Source organism: Rhinoderma darwinii, chromosome 2 (assembly GCF_050947455.1).
Source record: "Rhinoderma darwinii isolate aRhiDar2 chromosome 2, aRhiDar2.hap1, whole genome shotgun sequence".
NCBI classification, from domain to species: Eukaryota; Metazoa; Chordata; class Amphibia; order Anura; family Rhinodermatidae; genus Rhinoderma; species Rhinoderma darwinii.
In genome coordinates, this window is record NC_134688.1 from 422,895,442 (window position 1) to 422,916,172 (window position 20,731).

General features: G+C 41.8%; 1 protein-coding gene across 1 annotated transcript in view; it reads right to left on the bottom strand.

Annotated features, from left to right (window-relative positions):
- The window catches only part of SEZ6 (seizure related 6 homolog), a 579,683-nt gene that overhangs the window by 53,514 nt on the left and 505,438 nt on the right, over window positions 1-20,731 (bottom strand). The window contains exons 8-11 of the mRNA XM_075854295.1: window positions 20,248-20,442; window positions 19,945-20,083; window positions 9,809-10,005; window positions 6,969-7,163 (exon numbers count right to left, since the gene is read on the bottom strand). Of these exons, the coding sequence (XP_075710410.1) occupies window positions 6,969-7,163; window positions 9,809-10,005; window positions 19,945-20,083; window positions 20,248-20,442 (726 nt within the window). The remainder of the gene's footprint in view (window positions 1-6,968; window positions 7,164-9,808; window positions 10,006-19,944; window positions 20,084-20,247; window positions 20,443-20,731) is intronic.

The window sequence follows — 20,731 nt, forward strand, 5'->3', positions numbered from 1 at the left end:
ATTGCATCATATTTCATGGTTAATCTCTCCTTGAATCAATGCTTCTAGGGAAGAATACTTCCATAATACATTATCCTATGGAGCATGCCATTTTTTTTCGTGTTAATCTGACAATAAATATATGTATCTGTGTATGAAATCGGAGGCAAACAGGGGTAAGTAGGGGGCTATAGAAGGCTATAGGTGTCGTATTACGGCTCCATGTAACTGTAAGTTTGCACAGAGGTGTAATACTGCCATGTGCATTAGGCTTCACTAAAAAAATGTTTTGCATGCTCCTTACCCCAATTTAAAGGGACATTTATCCTAAATATTAAAACAAAGAAAAACAGAATGCAAAGACATACCAATTTGTCAGTCTGCAAGACTTTCTGTAAGATCTTTAAACAAGGCCTTAGGCTATGTTCACACCTGCATAAGGTTGATCCATTGTTCTGCACTGTCAGAGGAGAAGAACAAGGGAATACCGGAAGCAATGGTTCCATTGCACCACAGACACCACCGACGGCCCATGGAACCCATTGACTTTAATGGGTCTGGTTGACATTTCGTCGGGGTGTCCGTAGTTTTACTGGAAAAAATAGCAGAGCATGCTGCGCTATTGTCTCAGTAATCTTGGCCGGATCTGTGACGGAGGCCCCTAATGGAGCCTCCAATGTAGATGTGAACGAGGCCTTATTCAGACAGGCATACCGGAACTGTATTTAACGGTCTGTATTGCAGATGTAATTCCGAGGCCCCCACTGTTCTTCTGAACCAAATTTACAGAACCATAGGGATCAGTTAAATATGCTTACAATATGCCCATTTGATTGAGGCCAAATGTCTTGAAGAAATCTGCCAGAAAAAAATCCCATATCTTCCTAATCCCTCCATTCAACAGAACTCTGGCTAAGCTTGGTCTTTACTTGTTTGCTTTTTTTATTGCAGATAGTGAGGGAATATACCTGTTACAGCAGGCTGCCTCACAGCCAAAGATCACCTTGATATGACACATGTGAGGAGAAAGAAGAGACCCAATGTACTCTTCTTGAGAAAAAAAGGTACATTGTTTTTATTCCCCTTCCCCACTTTAATCCTTTCATGCAATTGTGTATTTACTTTGGATGTTTGTAAAGGTTAATTAGTTTTCTATAAAATTGGTTGTAGTGGGTACAAGTATATGTTTGTACCTGACCAGTGGTGCAAGGATCAACACAAATGAATAAATCCTCTGCTCAGCCTAGTTTAATATGTTGCCGCTATATAGCTAATGGATTGCCATATAAACTGTTAACAAATGATTTGTTGTAAAAACGCACGCACGCACGCACGCGCACACACACACACACACACACACACACACACACACACACACACACACACACACACACACACACACACACGCACACACACACACACACACACACACACACACACACACACACACACACCTCTTGATAGAGCCTACAATAGTGAAGAACATCATCCAGGACATAATCCAGGTCAGGAGAATTTTTTAGCCAATACCAAGGCACAGATTTCTTCAGGAGAAAAAATACTAGAAGAGCAGGTCGGAAACGACACAGAGCAAGGAAGAACCCGTTACCAGAAGAACTCATGACAACAAGGAATGAAAGGCTCCTTCCAACAAAGGGAAGAACACACAGAGACTGTGGTAAATATCTCTTCCACTGTTTTAACATCTTTGCAATTACAGGTTCTTTCCAAAGGATTATAATTTTGTCCCAGTCAAAAAATTTACTGGTTTAGTCTAGAGCTTGATTTATATAATTTCATCAGAAATATTAAGCTTAAAATGTGGTTTGATAAATAAGATTCTAATGTTATTTCTAGAACTACTGATAATGAACTACGTTTGCATAAATGTAATAGAAGTGTTTTGTTTTTTTACCACCAATATTGGAACATCCAGTTGAGGCATTTCTAGAACTAGTTAAAAAAGGATGTTGAACAATTACGTATGAAACATCAGGATGAGGGTTTGATACACCCTAACCTTACTACTGAAGTGTTGGCTGTTGAGGAGCTAGTCCATAAACATGACCTCACCATCAAGCCTGCGGAAAAGGGTGTTGCGGTCGTGGTTATGGACACTGCGGTCGTGGTTATGGACACAAGCACATACATCAGGGAAGCTTATAGACAGTTACAGGATCCTAATGTCTATAGATTACTGCTTGGTGATCCAAAATTTGACATTGAGAAGAGAATTCTGACTTTAATAAATCAGGCTTGTGATAATGGTGTTATTGATCAGACCCTAAAAAAAAATCTTATTGTTGATCACCCCAATACTCCTTACTTGTATTTACTGCCCAAAATACACAAGTGTTTAATAAAACTTCCGGGCCGCCTGATTAATATCGGGTAGGGGCACGTTGGTATCCCACCACTTCTCTCATGTATTGAGGTGGTGGCGATACATAGACGACATCTTCCTCATCTGGACAGATTCTGAAGAGTCACTGTCACATTTCCATAAATTTTTTAAACAAATTGACCCTGACGTCCAATTCACAGTTACGCTCTCTACTGAGAGGATTCAATTTTTGGACGTACTGGTTTACATAAGTGATGGATCTTTCAAAACCAATTTATACACCAAGCCAACTGATCGTAATACATTGCTAAAATACAAAAGTTGTCATCCTAAGAGAATGATATGTTCTCTTCCAGATGCTTAGGACTAAGTAGATAGTGGATGAGGATAAAAATCTAAATCAAGCTCTGAATAGAATGAAGTCTAATTTCTCACAAAGAGGCTATCCTAGACAATTACTGCAAATACAAAGGAATAGGATTGGAACAACTTCTAGTGAGAATCTCACGCAAATATCTAGGTCATCAAAACGTATTCCGTTTATTTCAACCTATAATGACTTGAGTGGAGATGTGTCTAGAATTATTTATAGATGTAAAGTCCATGGTCGCTGACCACGAACTCCTTCTATCCAGTCTACGCCCTTCTCTCAAGAGAGGTCTGCACATACGGCCGTCCTTCTCCACAGTGACCACCAGGGTGCGCTCACGAGCTCAGTCCAGACTTAAAGAGGCTCTGTCACCAGATTATAAGTGCCCTATCTCCTACATAATGTGATCGGCCTTACTGCTGTCCGAGCTGCCACAGGTACCCTATATGAACTATAGACTCTGACCTGCGCCCTGTTGGCCAGCTGCCATACCGCCAAGGCGGTATGGCCCAGTGGTTCCACGAACCCTATGTGACAATAGACACTGGAGCATTATAGGGAATAGCTATAAACATATACAAGAACTGAAAAACACACCCCTTATGTCATATAGACGGCCACAAAATTTGCATGACAGATTAGTAAAAACTCAGGTTAAAGATGTGAGTAGAATAGGTCAGCAGACCACATTCAAATCAAAAAAAGTGGGTCATTTCCCTTGCCTTCACTGTGTCAATTTTCGCCTCATGTGTAGGGGCAATGTTTTCTTACATCCCTTTACACTAAAAGAGTATAAAATTAAGCACTATTTAACATGTAACTCAGATTGCGTCACCTATGTGTTGTGGTGCCCTTGCTCGCTTCTATACGTGGGTGAAACCACATGTGATTTTAAAATGCGTTTAAATAATCAGATATGCTATCCGAAAGAAAAAATTTGACCAACCTGTGTCTAGACACTTCTCTGATTTGGGACACACTGAAAGAGATCTAAAATGTATGCTGTTAGACCACATCCCTGTAACTAGGAGAGGTGGGGATAGACACACTTTACTAAAAAAATGTGAAATAAAATGGATTTTATTTACTAGATTACCAAAGGGATTAAATATTGAGTTCAATGTAGTTAGAATTTCAAGTAAATAATTTCTATACGTAAGTGTCCTTTCTGGTCTTTGTTGTGCTCCTCCTTGTAAGTAATGTAACTGTGATACATGATATATATCATGATAATCTTTCATATAAATGAGATTTTAAAATTTGTTTACTTCTCTTGTTATAGATAACAGAGGGACGTCGGGACCACTTACCATCTATTGACGCCTTCTTACAAACTGTACTCATTGAATTCCATATGAATTGATGTTGCTCAGAGTTTGACTTGTTGAAAATTTATTAAATATAATAAGTTTATGTTTTTTATTCTGTACACTTTGTGGAGAACGGAGGACATCTGTAGACTAGCTCACTATCTGCCCCTTTTCTATGTTTCTAAATTGAGATGCTAAATAGGCTGGCTCCTTGCTTTAAGGTTCCGATACACGATATTTAGGTTCTCTGTGGTGCGAGGCCTGCACATGAAAATGGAACAGGTCAGCACCCAGACCCTGATTCAGGGTACCATGATCCACGTGAGAGTGGGTCAAGAGCCCAGGGTCCATGTGTGGGACTTAATAATAATAATAATAATAATTAAAAAAAAAAGACATTTATCCTGTATATTCATAAGCTACTGGGGGCTTGAGCACTTGTCATGTATATGTCCTCTGTCTCCATGGATGATCAGATTGATGGAGTAAGCATAACAGGACTGTTGTTCCTTTTTTCAATATAGTCTAACTCTTACAACTAGTTAGTATTCTTTGCCTGTAGTTCTTCATATTGGTACAAATACGCTCTTAACTCCAGTGATGTAACTTGCGTCTTAGCGCATGCGCAGCGATTAGTGTTTTGTTGCGTAGCAATGATAAACTTCCAGTTAACCCGTTAGTGACCGGCCCATCGTGTTTCTACGTCGGTCACTAACGGGCCTTATTCCGATGCCATAGACTTTTTACGTCGCGGCATCGGAATAAGTAAACAGAGCAGGGAACTGTCAGATCTCCCTGCTCTCAGCTGCTAGAGGCAGCTGAGGGCTGGGAGCGTCCCTGCTCTGCCGTGTGAGATCGATATTAGTATCGATCTCACACGTTTAACCCCTCAGATGCGGTGCTCAATAGCGAGCACCGCATCTGAGTGGTTTTGGAGAGAGGGAGGGAGCTCCCTCTCTCTCCCACCGACACCCGGCGATACGATCGCCGAGTGTCTGTGTCTCTAATGGCAGCCGGGGGTCTAATAAAGGCCCCCAGGTCTGCCTGGAGCGACTGCCTGCTAGATCATGCCGCAGGCATGACCTAGCAGATGCCTGTCCGTGTTAAACGGACAGGCAGTAATACACTGCAATACAAAAGTATTGCAGTGTATTACAATAGCGATCGGAGAATCGCATATTATAGTCCCCTAGTGGGACTAGTAAAAAAGTGAAAAAAAAGTTTAATAAAGTTAATTTTAAAAAAAATGTGAAAAAAAATGAAAAACCCAGCTTTTCCCCTTACAAACTGCTTTGCTATTAAAAAAACTAAATAAAGTTAAAAAGTTACACATATTTGGTATCGCCGCGTCCGTAACGACCCCGACTATAAATCTATAACATTATTTAACCCGCACGGTGAACGCCGTAAAAAAAATAATAAAAAACTATGGAAAAATTGCTGTTTTCTGTGAATACTGACTTTAAAAAAATGTAATAAAAAGTGATCAAAAAGTCGCATCTACTCCAAAATGGTACCAATAAAAACTACAAGTCGTCCCGCAAAAAAAAAGCCCTCATACAACCGCATCGGCGAAAAAATAAAAACGTTACGGCTCTTCAAATATGGAGACGCAAGAACAAATAATTTTGAAAAAAAAGCATTTTACTGTGTAAAAGTAGTAAAACATACAAAAACTATACAAATTTGGTATCGTTGCAATCGTAACAACCCGCTGAATAAAGTTATTGTGTTATTTATACCACACGGTAAACGGCGTAGATTTAGGACGCAAAAAAGAGTGGCGAAATTTCAGATTTTTTTCTATTCCCCCCCCAAAAAAAGTTAATAAAAGTTAATCAATAAATAATATGTACCTAAAAATGGTGCTATTAAAAAATACAACTTGTCCCGCAAAAAACAAGACCTTTTACAGCTATGTCGATGTAAAAATAAGAAGGTTATAGCTCTTGGAATGCGACGATTGAAAAACGTAAAAAATAGCTTGGTCATTAAGGTCCAAAATAGGCTGGTCATTAAGGGGTTAAGGTTCCGTACATGCGCAGTAGGTACTTGTGGACACCGAGCAGTTAGCCAACACATGGTCTGACGTAGTGGGCTTATTGAGAATCTACATAGCCTGTCTTCGATTGGTGAGTGGCCCTGAAGTCCCATCCCTAACACAGATTGCTGCATTTCTGATTATGTTCTAATCAAATGATTTATGTTTTTATTATTTTATTGATGTCAGTGACACGTATTTATATTTGTTACACTGGATAATTTTTTACATTATATATATTTGGATAAGCTATGCATACACAATGATATAATGATTACTCATTATGTAAATTACACACATGCCTTAAATATCACGTATGTTTAATGTATCACTATGCTTGAGAAAAGTCCTAAGGCTGGACAGAAACATCGCATCTCTGCATTGATTGAATAAATCACTTTCTTTTGCTAATATTGGAGTGCTGCAGAATTTCTTTTCGATATACTACATGGTCCTTGGATCAGGATTACCTGCTGTGCACCTGTTCCTATAGTGGGATCTGTTATAGAGCGCCGCTGCTTTTTATTCACACACTTATATATATATATATATATATATATATATATATATATATATATATATATATATATAAAACCACTTTCCAAATTGCTCACAAATTTTCCTTCAAGACTCATTGAAACTAGATCTTAGGTGGGAGTGACTAAACACAAAGTCATCAGGTCCATGCATCATGCAGGCCCTTGGCTATTCTCAGAAAAAAAGTGCAAGAGTCCAATTCTTAGTACTAAGCATGTTGTAGTCAGGCGTTCATAATAGTCCACTGTAAAAAGTTTGTCAGCTCAATTGCAATACAATTTTCTTTTACGAAAATATATATTGTTAATGAAATGATGCAGGATGTGTAATCACATGGACAGGTGTGAAGTTCCAGCCGCAATACAATATATCAGCGTTACCTCTTACCCCTTTCACATGACGGAAGGTCTCCGCTCCATGTAAGGTCCCACTGACACATAAGAAGCTCAGCTCCTACAATCTCATACCCTGGATAACACTGGTACGTTACAACGGTCCCATGGACAAGCTCGGACTGAGAAGTGGTCTTCCAGCCATTTGGAATTTCTGGTAATTCTGGGCATGTATCATTCCTTGGCACTTCTACAAAACAACAAGATCACAGAATTCAGCAGAGCTTCATTATATATATATATATATATATATATATATATGGAAATGAAGTATAGCCTTACGATGGAATGTCAGTAGAATTTTGTTGCTCATTTTAACCAGGCTGATCAACAATTATATATTATTTCAAATTCAAACAAGAATTCTAGATTTCTCAGTATAGTGTTCACATCAAATAAGCCATATACAGATAGGTCCAGAACTATTTGGAAAGTGACACAGTCTTCATGATTTGGGCTCTGCAGGCCACCACATTGGATTTGAAATGAAAGAACTGAGATGCAATTGAAGTGTAGACTTTCAGGTTTAATTCAAGGGGTTGAACAAAAATATCCTGTGAAACGTTTAGGATTTGCAACCATTTTTCTACACATATCAGGGCCACAAAAGTAATTGGACAAATTAACATTACCATAAAGAAATGATTTTGTTTTAATACGTTGTAGAAAATCCTTTGCAGGCAATGACGGCGTGAAGTCTGAAACCCATGGACATCACCAAACGTTGGGCTTCTCCCTTTGTGATGCTTTGCCTGGCCTTTACTGCGGCTGTCTTCAGTTGTTGCTTGTTTGTGGGTCTTTCTGCCTTAAAGAGGCTCTGTCACCAGATTTTGCAACCCCTATCTGCTATTGCAGCAGATAGGCGCTGCAATGTAGATTACAGTAACGTTTTTATTTTTAAAAAACGAGCATTTTTGGCCAAGTTATGACCATTTTTGTAATTATGCAAATGAGGCTTGCAAAAGTCCAAGTGGGTGTGTTTAAAAGTAAAAGTCCAAGTGGGCGTGTATTATGTGCGTACATCGGGGCGTGTTTAATACTTTTACTAGCTGGGCGCTCTGAAGAGAAGTAACATCCTCTTCTCTTCAGAACGCCCAGCTTCTGACAGTGCAGATCTGTGACGTCACTCACAGGTCCTGCATCGTGACGGCCACATCGGCACCAGAGGCTACAGTTGATTCTGCAGCAGCATCAGCGTTTGCAGGTAAGATCGACTTACCTGCAAACGCTGATGCTGCTGCAGAATCAACTGTAGCCTCTGGTGCCGATGTGGCCGTCACGATGCAGGACCTGTGAGTGACGTCACAGATCTGCACTGTCAGAAGCTGGGCGTTCTGAAGAGAAGAGGATGTTACTTCTCTTCAGAGCGCCCAGCTAGTAAAAGTATTAAACACGCCCCGATGTACGCACATAATACACGCCCACTTGGACTTTTACTTTTAAACACACCCACTTGGACTTTTGCAAGCCTCATTTGCATAACTACAAAAATGGTCATAACTTGTCCAAAAATGCTCGTTTTTTAAAAATAAAAACGTTACTGTAATCTACATTGCAGCGCCGATCTGCTGCAATAGCAGATAGGGGTTGCAAAATCTGGTGACAGAGCCTCTTTAAGTTTTGTCTTAAGCAAGTGAAATGCAGCTCGATCGGGTTGAGACCTGGTGATTGACTTGGCCATTGCTGAATATTAAACTGCTTTGCCTTAAAAAACTCCTGGGTTGCTTTCGCAGTATGTTTTGGGTCATTGTCCATCTGTACTGTGAAGCGACGTCCAATCAACCTTGCTGCATTTGGTTGAATCTGGGCAGAAAGTAAATCCATGAACACTTCAGAATTCATCCGGCTGCTTCTGTCTTCAGTCTTATCATCAATAAACAATAGTGACCCAGTGCCTTTGGCAGCCATGCATGCCCATGCCATCACACTGCCTCCACCATGTTTTACAGAGGATGTGGCGTGCTTTGGATCATGAGCCGTTCCATGCCTTCTCCATACTTTCATCCTCCCATCATTCTGGTACAGGTTGATCTTAGTTTCATGCTCTTCCAGAACAGGGCGGCTTCTTTAGATGTTGTTTGGCAAAATCTAATCCGGCCTTTCTATTTTTGATGCTGATTAGTGGTTTGCACCTTGTGGTGAACCCTCTGTATTTGCTTTCATGAAGTCTTCTCTTTATGGTAGGCTTAGATGCTGATCCACCTACTTCCAGGAGAGTGTTCTTCACTTGAGTAGATGTTGTGAAGGGGTTTTTCTTCACCATGGAAAGGATTCTGCAATCATCCACCACTGTTGTTTTGCATGGATGTCCAGGCCTTTTGGAGTTCACGAGATCACCAGTGCGCTATTTTTTTTCAAGAATATACCAAACTGTTGATTTGGCCACTCCTAACATTTGTGCTATCTCTCTGATGGATTTCTCCATTTTTTTTCAGCCTAACAATGGTCTGTTTAACTTGCATTAAGAGCTCCTTTGACCTCATGTTGTGGGTTCATAGCAACAGCTTCCAAATGCAAATACCACACCTGAAATGCCGACACTTGTGTCACTGTCCAAATAATTCTGGACCTAACTGTATATATGTAATATCATACAGCTGAAGGATGACCATTTATATGTATTGATCTAAGGTCATTTAATTTGTTTCCATATGATCGGAGGGTCATTTCTATATATGGCCACCACTTAAAGTTGGAAAAGTGCTGTAAGATGGTTGTAAAGAGTGAGAATATTGAAACAGCTATAGCATCAAAAATGTGGCTTCTTATCCAAACTAATGACCTTGGATAGCATATGCATGATTGCTTTGAACTAGTCTTCAACCAATGACTCACCAAAGAAATTAATGATGAAACCCTGCTGGTAGCCAAACACATTACTGCCAGGATCTGTCTGGAACTGGACAATGACATCCGCCATTGATGTATAGATTTTGAACCGATTGTGTGTCTCTGTGTATCGACCTAGGACACGGGCTGTCAAGTCATCCCCATCGTAAAAAGTGAGAACATCACTCTTGTCAACATTCAGGCTATGGTGGAATTAGGAAAAGAAAAAAGTCTGGATTATCAATAATCAATATACAAGTATAACTTTTAAAGGAGTTATCTAATGAATCATTTTCATACCAAAAGTCTAGAAATGTTGCTAATAGGTTTTTATGGTAATTTGCAGTGTTTCTAGTATATACAAATGCCTTTTCATATTTTTTTGCTTCCCTGTGCCCCCCTTGATGCTACTGCTAATCTCTACTGCTGGGGGGGGGGCTTTAAGCAGAATCAGTCTCCTTACCCCTCTGGCAGCGTACAATATAGTCACTTCTTACTTTCTCTGCAGATAGGTAACATTAGATTCCAGAGTGGTAAACATATGTACTGTGTGACATCCACAATTTGCACTCCCTTAGAAGCCAATCCTAACAAACTGAGAGGAAGAAGTCAACCCAACTATACTGCATGTTACTGCAGAGGCTCTGCTTCTACCCTAACAAGCAGGCCAAAAAAATATTTCTATTGGCTGCTCTGAACAGAGGAAGAGTGTGGGAAGAGTGATGAGCTCGTCCACCAGCACACAGCTCAATAGTCGGACATGCACATTGCTATACACTTTAAACAACAGGTGGGGCCAATGCTATGTAAGTAAATATCATAACTAATCACAGGATAATTTTTTTAACAGCATGTAAATTACAAAAATTGTTAATTTTTAGGATTTAAACAAACAATTCGATATTTAATGCTGGGGCAACTCCTTTAATGTATTTATCATTTCATTTAATCGTTAACTTTACAGGGTGAAGTAAGCACTAGGGAAATGAAAGGCTTTCTATTGTAAATATACTACAGACTTTGTCATCTTAAAGGAACACTAAACATACAAAATAAAAAATATTCCAGCACATTCTCTCTTCATCTCCTCCTCTCCTTTGATCCTATTTTGTCTCATATTGCAATTAATACTGAGAATATATAAACAATTATTTTATATGTGTCCCAAGAGATCAGCCTCCCACCCCTCCTCACAATCCTGTGTCTGGCTGTAAGACAACTGGCTGCACCAGGAGCCTCCCCCCTATCTTGAGCAGGACATACAGAAAGTTGAGCCCCTTTGCTAAGCCTCACCCACTATGTTTTTCATCAGCCGAAAATGGAACAGATCAGAAGGAAATTAACATCTGTGTTCTCGGCAAAATTTCTTCAAGGTTGTTTATACCAGAAACTTTTATCATTCCTTTCTAGATTTAGTGTTCCTTTAATGGGATATTATGGATTCAGAAAATAATTGTTATTTTTTGAATGATGAAAAGTTATACAATATTCCAATATACTTCCTGATTCAATTCCCCACTGTTTTCTAAATCTCTGCTTGCTGTCACTCAATTGGAAACTTTTTTGTTTACTTCCTGTGGATAAAAATCTGCCCTGGTCATGGGATGGACACCCAGGTGAACGGCTCGTTACAAGACACAGCTCTGATAACTGTAACCAGTCCTACACCTGTGTGATCATCACATGACAAGGACAGGTTTTTATTTATTGTGTTTAAATCCTGATCTAGACCAGAATTTCTTTGGCATTATACCCTCTGTTTTTTGGCCCTCTCTTTTGAGAATACTGCTCTTGTAGAAGACCACTTTTACTGCAGGTTTGAATGATGGACTCACAGAGGTTTTGCTGTATGTAAAGGTACATCTGTCACTATTCTCTAAGACAGTTGTTTTCAATACAGAGATGGCCCTCAGGGACCTAGAAGGAACAAATCCTTTGCAAATCCCTCAAGCGCATTTGGGATAGAAGGTGGGGGGGGGGGGCTCCGGGCCCGGTACAGATACAATTAAACACAATTAAACACTCCTCCTGGAGCCAGATCCCTCCTGATATCACTAATCAAATACATACAGTGATGTCAGGGGCTCCTCCTCCAGGAGAGGAATCATACTTTCCAACCGTCCCGGACGGCCTGGCGTATGTCCCGCAGTCAACTGTATCTGCGTCCTCAGGGCGCCGATAAAGTTGAACCTAATGCTGAAGCAAGGAACAGTCACCTCCCTGCTTCAGCATTAGTTAAACTTGGAGGAGCAGAGGGAGCTCCTCCCCCCACCGAGGACACCCCGGGCACAGCACTAAGTTAAGCGCTATGCCTGGGAAAGCCCTTGACATCACTATCCATATATGGACAGTGGCGTCAGTGGCTCCTCTGAAGCGGAATCTCCGTGGCTGATGCTCTGGGAGTAGCCCCTGACGTCACTGTCCATATATGAACAGTAGCATCTAGGAGCGGAATCCCCGGCCTATGCTTTGGCTGGGGATTCCGCTCCTAGAGCGAGTCCCAATGGTGCTAGCTACTGGGGGGAGGGGATAGTGCTATCTACAGGGAAGGTGGCGCTATCTTCAAGGGCGGTGTGGCACTATCTACATGGGAACTCTGGCACTATATAGGGACACTATCTACAGGGGACACTGGCACCATCTACATGGGTACTGTGGGCATTATCTACATGGGCATGGTGGCATTATCTACATGGGCACTGTCACCAGGGGCATCTAAGGGGGCATTATACTGTATGGGGGCATCTAAGGCGGCATTATACTGTATGGGGGCAGTTATAGAGACATTATACTGTATGGGGGAAGCTATAGGGGCATTATACTATATGGGGCAGATGTGGGGGCATTATACTGTATGATGTCAGCTAAGGGGGCATTATACTGTATGGGGGCAGCTGTAGTGGCACTCTACTGTGCGGCGGCAGCTATGGGGCATTATACTGTATGGGGCAGCTATGGGGGCATTATGCTGTATGGTGGCAGTTTTGGAGGCATTAAGCTTTATGGGGCAGCTATGGGGCATTATACTGTATGGTGCAGCTATGGGGGCATTGTACTGTATGGGGGAAGCTATAGGGGCATTATACTGTATGGGGCAGCTATAGGGGCATTATACTGTATGGTGGCAACTAGAGGGCATTATACTGTATGATGGCAACTAGAGGGCATTATACTGTGTTGCTATGCATGCCGCATCGGTTGTCCCTCTCTGTGATACTTGAAAGTTGGGAGGAATCCCCGGGGATTTCGCTCCTGTTAAAGCCCCTGACGTCACTAGGGAGCACCAATGGTGCTATGTACAGGGAGGGGGGGGGGGGGTGTAGTGCTATTTAGAGGAGGGTGTGTGGGGCACAATCTATAGGTGGGGTGTGTGTGTGGCACTATCTACAAGGGGCGGAGGGTGGCAATATCTACAAGGGGGGGCTGTGTGGCACCATCTACAGTGGGGCTGGCAGTACTTAAAAGGGGACGTGCGTGGCATTATCTACAAGGGGGCATGTGTGGCACTATCTCCTGGGGGGAAAGTGTGGCAGTATCTACAGGGGAGTTGTCTGGCACTATCTACAAAGGGGGGTTGTGTGGCACTATCTACAAGAGGAGGCTGTTCATTATGTCACCATATATTCTCATTAGCCTCAGTTATACAATCTGTGTTAGTCAGGCACTGACCTCTTTATTTTCTTTTCATTTATTGTTATGTTAACTCCCTTATATAACTATATTGCTTGTAAAATGTACAAATGTTTTTATGATCGAGTTACATAAAAAAAGGTGAAAAAAAAATTACATCTCATTGATTGGTAGAGAAATCAAACATGGCGAGAGGGAAGGAGATGTCGGGAAAGAGGTTCGGAGTGGGGGTGGGGGGCAAACTGAATCTTTGCCCCGGGTGCTGGTTACCTAGCTACACCTCTGACATAAGCACTTGGTATGCCACCATGTGGTACTTCTGTGAGGAGCTGTATTCTCCTCTAGGAGCAATGCTTGTAGAGAAAAATACTTCAGTAATATAGTACAGTTTGGAACATGCCACAATCTTTTTCCATACACAATCCGTAAGATAAAAATCTTTGTCCTTTGTATAAAATAAGAGGCACACACAGATATAGTACGGGCTCAGAGGAGCCTGTGGGCTCTGTATTACGGATCCATAATACGGCCATATGCAAGAGCCCTAAGAGACCTTTTCATTCTGATTTCCATTAGTACGTCCATTAAATGTATATATGTAAGTTTAATTTTACTCTATTTTGTACTAGATACAAAATTATTTACAAATACAATATATTACATTTGTTAAGTTTACCAAGAATTACGTTTTGTTGTCCGCATAGAAATAGATATAAAAAAAACAATCTCATTAGAAACATACACTTCTGCTCTGTGGACGTAGCTATAGCAACCAGCATGAAAATATCTATTGATTACAGCCCTGGCTTAATTTAGAGAAAAATATGTAAAATAAAAATAACGTTTTTATTCCAAGTTTTTTTAAATTTAGATATTTAATAATATTTAGCTTCAGTTCAAAAAATATGTAGAACCCCTTTAATTATTTTACTGGCAGTTCTGGGCCCTCTATCAGTTAGGATATGTTCACATGGCCTATTTTCAGTCAAAATTCGGGATGCAAATGCCTCGAAAAACGGCTGAAAATACGGGGGCTGAACGCCTCCAAACATCTGCCCATTTATATCAATGGGAAAAACTGTGTTTCGTTCCCACGGGGCGTTTTTTTACGGCGCCCCGTAAAAAAGAAGTGTATGGGACTTCTTGAGCCGTTTTTGGAGCCATTTTTCATTGTCTCAATAGAAAAACAACTCCAAAAACGGCAGTAAAAAAAGTAAAAACGCATAAAAAAATGCTTGATGCATAAAAAACGGCTGAAAATCAGAGGCTGTTTTCCCTTGAAAACCGCTCCGTATTTTACAGACGTTTTTTTTAAGCATGTGAACATAGCCTTACACTAGGAGTGTTGTCCAAAAAATAGACCTTAAAATGTTTGCAATGCAATATTTAATGCATTACACACAATAAACTGCATTAAACGGACAGTAAAATATAAAAAATATGAAAATATAACACATCTATTTAATTCTCTTTGGTTTAATATTTTTTCAAGTGAAGGGAAGCGTAGAAAAAAAAAAGCTACATTGCACGAGAACTACTATATAGAAAATAGGATGAAATGTAATTAATGTTTTTTCGCTGTAACCTTCTTAGTTGTTACATTCTTGTATGATGTAAAAAAATTCTATCTAGTCAGTGAAAATTGGCACGCCACATCAAGCACGTCACTAGCTGGGATCTGAGCTTTCTGTAAATGCTGTGATATGGTAGAAGGTACATTGGTTTCTGAGTGTGGAGCAGCAGATTAATTTTGCTGACAGCCACTGGTGGAAAAACAGAGCGGGATCGTTTATTACGATCATATGTTTAGAAATGACAACTCCAGGCAAGACAGAGAAAGAGAGAGATATGCAAATTAGAAAATATTAATTAACTGACAGAGCGAGGAAGTATAATAATAATCTCAAAGAAACAGTTTTTCCTCGACATCCATTCCCATGAAAAAATAGGCATTCCTTATGTTTTCCATCAGTGATGATTCATTTTCCCATCTGAACACACTGAGCTACTGATATTCTGCAATATGGCTACTTTAGTTGCAGGGCATTCTTCTTGTTGAGTTTGAGCTCATGGAGAAAGTCCAGAATGTGCTCCACATACTAAAATAACCATAAATGATTAGAGACCAATAGATAATGGGAGCTGGATTAGGTTCAGGTATCATTGTCCTTCATGACTCGCTGCCAATGTTGAGTTTGGGGAAACCACCTTACTCACCCAAGTCTGTTATTCTTGTACATAAGTCTTCATTCCTCAAGCCTTTCTGAGTTAACCCCGCCTCCTTACTTTTGATTGACAGCTCCTCGCCTCCCCCAGCACACACGAAATGCCACGCTTGCGCATCGATGTCCTGTTGTGGTGCATACGCACAACGGGACACTATAGCCGCACATGCGCAGTAACTAGATTTAAGGCCTGGATGAATTAGGGAAGCGTGTCAGACCATATATGACGGTGTGGCAGACTAGATTTTGGCATTTAGGGTGTGCCAGTTTTTGGAGGTGGGTGAGTTTTAAGAAAAGGAACAAACGAGACTGCTGGATTATTACCATAAAAGGCGCAAAATGTTTACTGACTGTTATGTACGGTCGGAGGAGGAGGGGATAACGGCAATGAACTTTTGACAGCAGCGGCCAGCGAGGGGTGAGTAGTGTTCAATAGGTGAAATGCTGGTGACAGGTTCCCTTTAATCTTCGTAGACCAAGCATGGATGAAAAAGAAGGGGACCAGTCACCTCTCCTGAAATGCCTGTATTAGTAAATAATTGTATTTCCCATGAAATAACAATTCTGAAGAATATTTACTTAAAACTCTACATTCTGCTGCTCTTCTGTTATTCCTCCTAGAAATTGATGAATACATTGACAAGTGGGTGTTACCAGTTGGGGGTGTGTCACAACAGTCTGACACAGTCCAATCAGTGCTGACAATATCAGACTGTGTAGTGACACGCCTCTTTGTCAAAGGGAATTGTAACAGGATGAACAACAGAGGAAAGGGTTCTAAGAATATATGCTCCAGAAATGTTATTTTACGGGAGATACCATTATTTGCTAGAAAAAAACACATCAGGAGAGATTACAGATTCTCTTTAACCCCTTCCCGACATTTGACGAATCCATACGCCAAAGTCGGGTAGGGGAAGTATGGAACGGGCTCATGGAGTGAACCCGCCCCATACGATGCGGGTGTCGGCTGTATAACTCGTTAAATGCTGCGGTCAATAGTGACCGTGGCATTTAAATAGTTAGAAAGAGGGGGCCGACCCCCTCCAACAGCTCATCGTGCCCCCCACAATGCAATTGCGGTGTGGCAATGGTTGCTATGGCTGCCTTGGGGCCTAATGAAGGCCCCCAGGTCCGCCATCTTTGTGCTCCTATTAAGCGCTGCCTCCAGCAGGGCTTAATAAATGCCTGTTAGAATCACGATATACTGCAATACATTAGTATTGCAGTATATAGTGCAAGCGATCTAACGATCGCTGGTTGAAGTCCTCTAGGGGGACTAATAAAAAAAGTAAAAATTAGCAAAATAAAGTTTTTTTTTTTAATGTAAAAAATAAATAAATAAATAAACATAATTGGTAACGCCGCATCCGTAAAAGTTGGAACTATTACAATATATTATTATTTAACCCGCACGGTGTACACTGTAAAAAAAAAAGTAAACGCCAGGATCTCTATTTTTTGGTCACCTAATCTCCCACAAAAAATGAAATAAAAAGTGATCAAAACGTCGCATGTACCCCAAAATGGTATCATTCAAAACGACAGCTTGCTTATAATGCAAAAAATAAGCCCTCATACCACTTAATCGCCGGAAAAATAAAAAAGTTATGGCTCTCAGAATTTGGCGACACAAAATAAATTGTATTTTTTACACTTAGGTTTTTACTTGTAAAAGTAGTAACATATGGAAAAAACTATACATATTTGGTATCGCCGTAATTGTATTGACCCACAGAATCAAGTTAACATGTTGTTTTAATTGCACAGTGAATTCCGTAAAAACAAAGCGCAAAAAACAATGGAGGAATCGATGTTTTCTTCATTTTCTACCCCACAAATAATGTTTTTTCCATTTCCTAGTACATTATATGACACAATAAATATTGCTATGAAAAACTACAACTCGTCCCGCAAAAATCAAGCCCTCATAGGACTATATCGACGGAAAAATAAAGAAGTTATGGCTTTTGGAAGGTGGGGAGGAAAAAACGAAAATCTGAAAAATGGCTGCGGCGGGAAGGGGTTAAATAAGGGTTGTTTATTTTCCTTGTACTTTCGAGCAAAGTACTGTACTCATAAACACATACCATTACCATAGATCCCAACCTTTCTGGATCTGACGGGACAGTCCCGGTTTCTCACCGCTGTCCCGCCGTCCCGCCATCCTGGGCGGTCTGCAAAATGTCCCGCTAGGCACTGCAGCTGTATCAAAACAGCTGATCGCTGCTGGCAGGCACCATGCATTACAGACGACAGCAGCAGCGATCAGCGTCAGAAGAAGGCAAAAGTCTTTCGGGGGTGTTCTGCAGGCCCGGGAGTGGACCAGTCCAGTCACCTGACCTGTCATCTGACCTCACCGGGCAGGTGACAGGTCAGGTGACTGGACTGGTCCACTCCAGAGCCGGCATCGACACCAGGGAGGACGCCGCTGCAAGACTCCTGCCTTCTTCTGATGGTAAGTGGCGTCAAAGCAGAGCGGAGAGTGGCAGCACCTCTACCGCTCTCCGCTCTGGCGGCATTGTGGCACAAAGTATAAGGGGGTTGTGTGACACTATGTACAAGGCGGGAAGGGGGTTGTGTGGCACTATGTACAAGGGGGGGAGTGGGGTTGCGTGGCACTATGTACAAGGGGGAAGGGTGGTTGTGTGGCACTATGTACAAGGGGGTAGGGGGTTGTGTGGTGCTATGTACAAAAGGGGGGCTGTGTGTGGTGCTATCTACAGGGGGCTGTGTGTGGTGCTATCTACAGGGGGCTGTGAGTGGAGCTATCTAGATGGGGGCTGTGTGTGGAGCTATCTACAGGGGGGCTGTGTGTGGAACTATCTACAGGGAGTCTGTGTGTGGAGCTATCTATAGGGGGCTGTGTGTGGAGCTATCTACATAGGGACTGTGTGTAGAGCTATCTACAGGGGGGCGGTGTGTGGAGCTATCTACAGGGTGTCTTTGTGTGGCGCTATCTACAGGGGGTGTGTGTGGAGCTATCTACAGGGGGGCTGTGTGTGGAGCTAACTACAGGGGGCGGTGTGTGGAGCTATCTACAGGCGGCTGTGTGTGGAGCTATCTACATGGGGCTGTGTGTGGTGCTATCTACAGGGGGCTGTGTGTGGCGCTATCGACAGGGGGCTGTGTGTGGAGCTATCTACAGGGGGCTGTGTGTGGCACTATCTACAGGGGGGCTGTGTGTGGAGCTATCTGCAGGGGACTGTGTGTGGAGCTATCTACATGGAGGCTTTGTGTGGTGCTATCTACAGGCGGCTGTGTGTGGAGCTATCTACAGGGGGCTGTGTGAGGAGCTATCTGCAGGGGACTGTGTGTGGAGCTATCTACATGGGGGCTGTGTGTGGCGCTATCTACAGGCGGCTGTGTGTAGAGCTATCTACAGGGGGGCTGTGTGAGGAGCTATCTGCAGGGGACTGTGTGTGGAGCTATCTACATGGGGGCTGTGTGTGGCGCTATCTTTAGGCGGCTGTGTGTGGCGCTATCTACAGGGGGCTACGAGTGGAGCTATCTACAGGGGGCTGTGTGTGTATCTATCTACAGGGGGGCTGTGTGTGGAGCTATCTACAGGGCGGCTGTGTGTAGAGCTATCTACAGGGGGGCTGTGTGTGGAGCTATTTACAGGGGGGCTGTGTGTGGAGCTATTTACAGGGGGGCTGTGTGTAGAGCTATCTACAGGGGGGCTGTGTGTGGAGCTATTTACAGGGGGGATGTGTTTGTAGCTATCTACAGGGGGCTGTGTGTGGAGCGATCTACAGGTGGGCTCTGGTGGATGATTTTTCCATTGACCGGTAGCAGAGTTACACATCTGGAAAAAAAAAATCCCTATCATGTAACTCTGCTACCTGTCAATTGAAAAGTCATCCACCACAGGGTCTCCCTCTTGACTTTCATTGTTCTCAGCCTTTTGGTTTGTCCTGCAGCTGCTGCCGCCGTGATGTTATACCCAAGTTAGGAAAAGTAACATAAAGACGATATAATCTGATCCACAATATTGGTGATATCCATAGTTTTTTTTTGTAAGTCTAGAGATCCGCAGTGAGAATATGATGTTATTTGAAGAAGGATCTGGCCGTGATTTGATGTGTTTATGTGGGATATTGGTTGTGGTTAGGGGCGTGGCTTAAAAATTTCCCTCTTTTCCGAATTCAAAAGTTGGGAGCTATGACCATTACTGCTAAAATGCCCAGAGCCAACCTTGTTTGTAGATCATTATAAACAATAAGTAGGAAAGAAGACATAAGTGAAGTGCAGAAACAGAAGTCATTTAAACATGGCAACACTTACACTTGTATATCCAAAAGGATTCTCTTCTCCTCCTCAACGTGGATACCCCAGATGCAATCCTGTCCCTTACCATAAGCTTCCGGCCAGTTGGGTGCCAAAACCACTCCCGCGGAGTCTGTGATCTCACCACTGCAAACAGCTGATAGAAAAGAAAAAAAAAGAATCAGATACCTTCCTCAGTTTACTCAGTTTGTATAGATTTTTGGTAATGTTTTAAGACAGCTAAGACCTATAACATTTTTCCAAGATTGCTACAAATAATTAATTTCACATGCAATCGAAAGTATTGTCAACATTTATCACCTCTGCACGCAGGTTCGGTCTCATTCCACTGGGGATCTCCAGAATCTTGACACTCAATTATAATAGATCCCTGCTCCAGTGTATATCCAGGATCACAAGTGAACTCCACGATAGTTCCAACAGCAAAAGTGGCATCACTACTTGTGAAGTTCCCATATTTTACAAAAGGTTCATAGCAGTGGCCTTGCTCATAGGCTGCAGAGGAGAAAACAAAACGTAATCTTTCCACTTCTGTGTATATTTCTGTATGGAGCCACTACAATTCTTACAGTAAATGGTGGCAGTTAGAGACCAAATAGGTAAATAAGTCAGGACCATTTTTATAAATATATGTGAGGTTAAGACTAAAGAACTAGAGTTTAGCACAGCAGTCATGCTTAATTCCAGGGTATACATGTGAAAGAGTATATGCATGATGCATTAAGCGCTCATTCAGAAAAATGTATTAAAGCCGAGTTGTACGGAGCTGTATGGCAATGGAAGA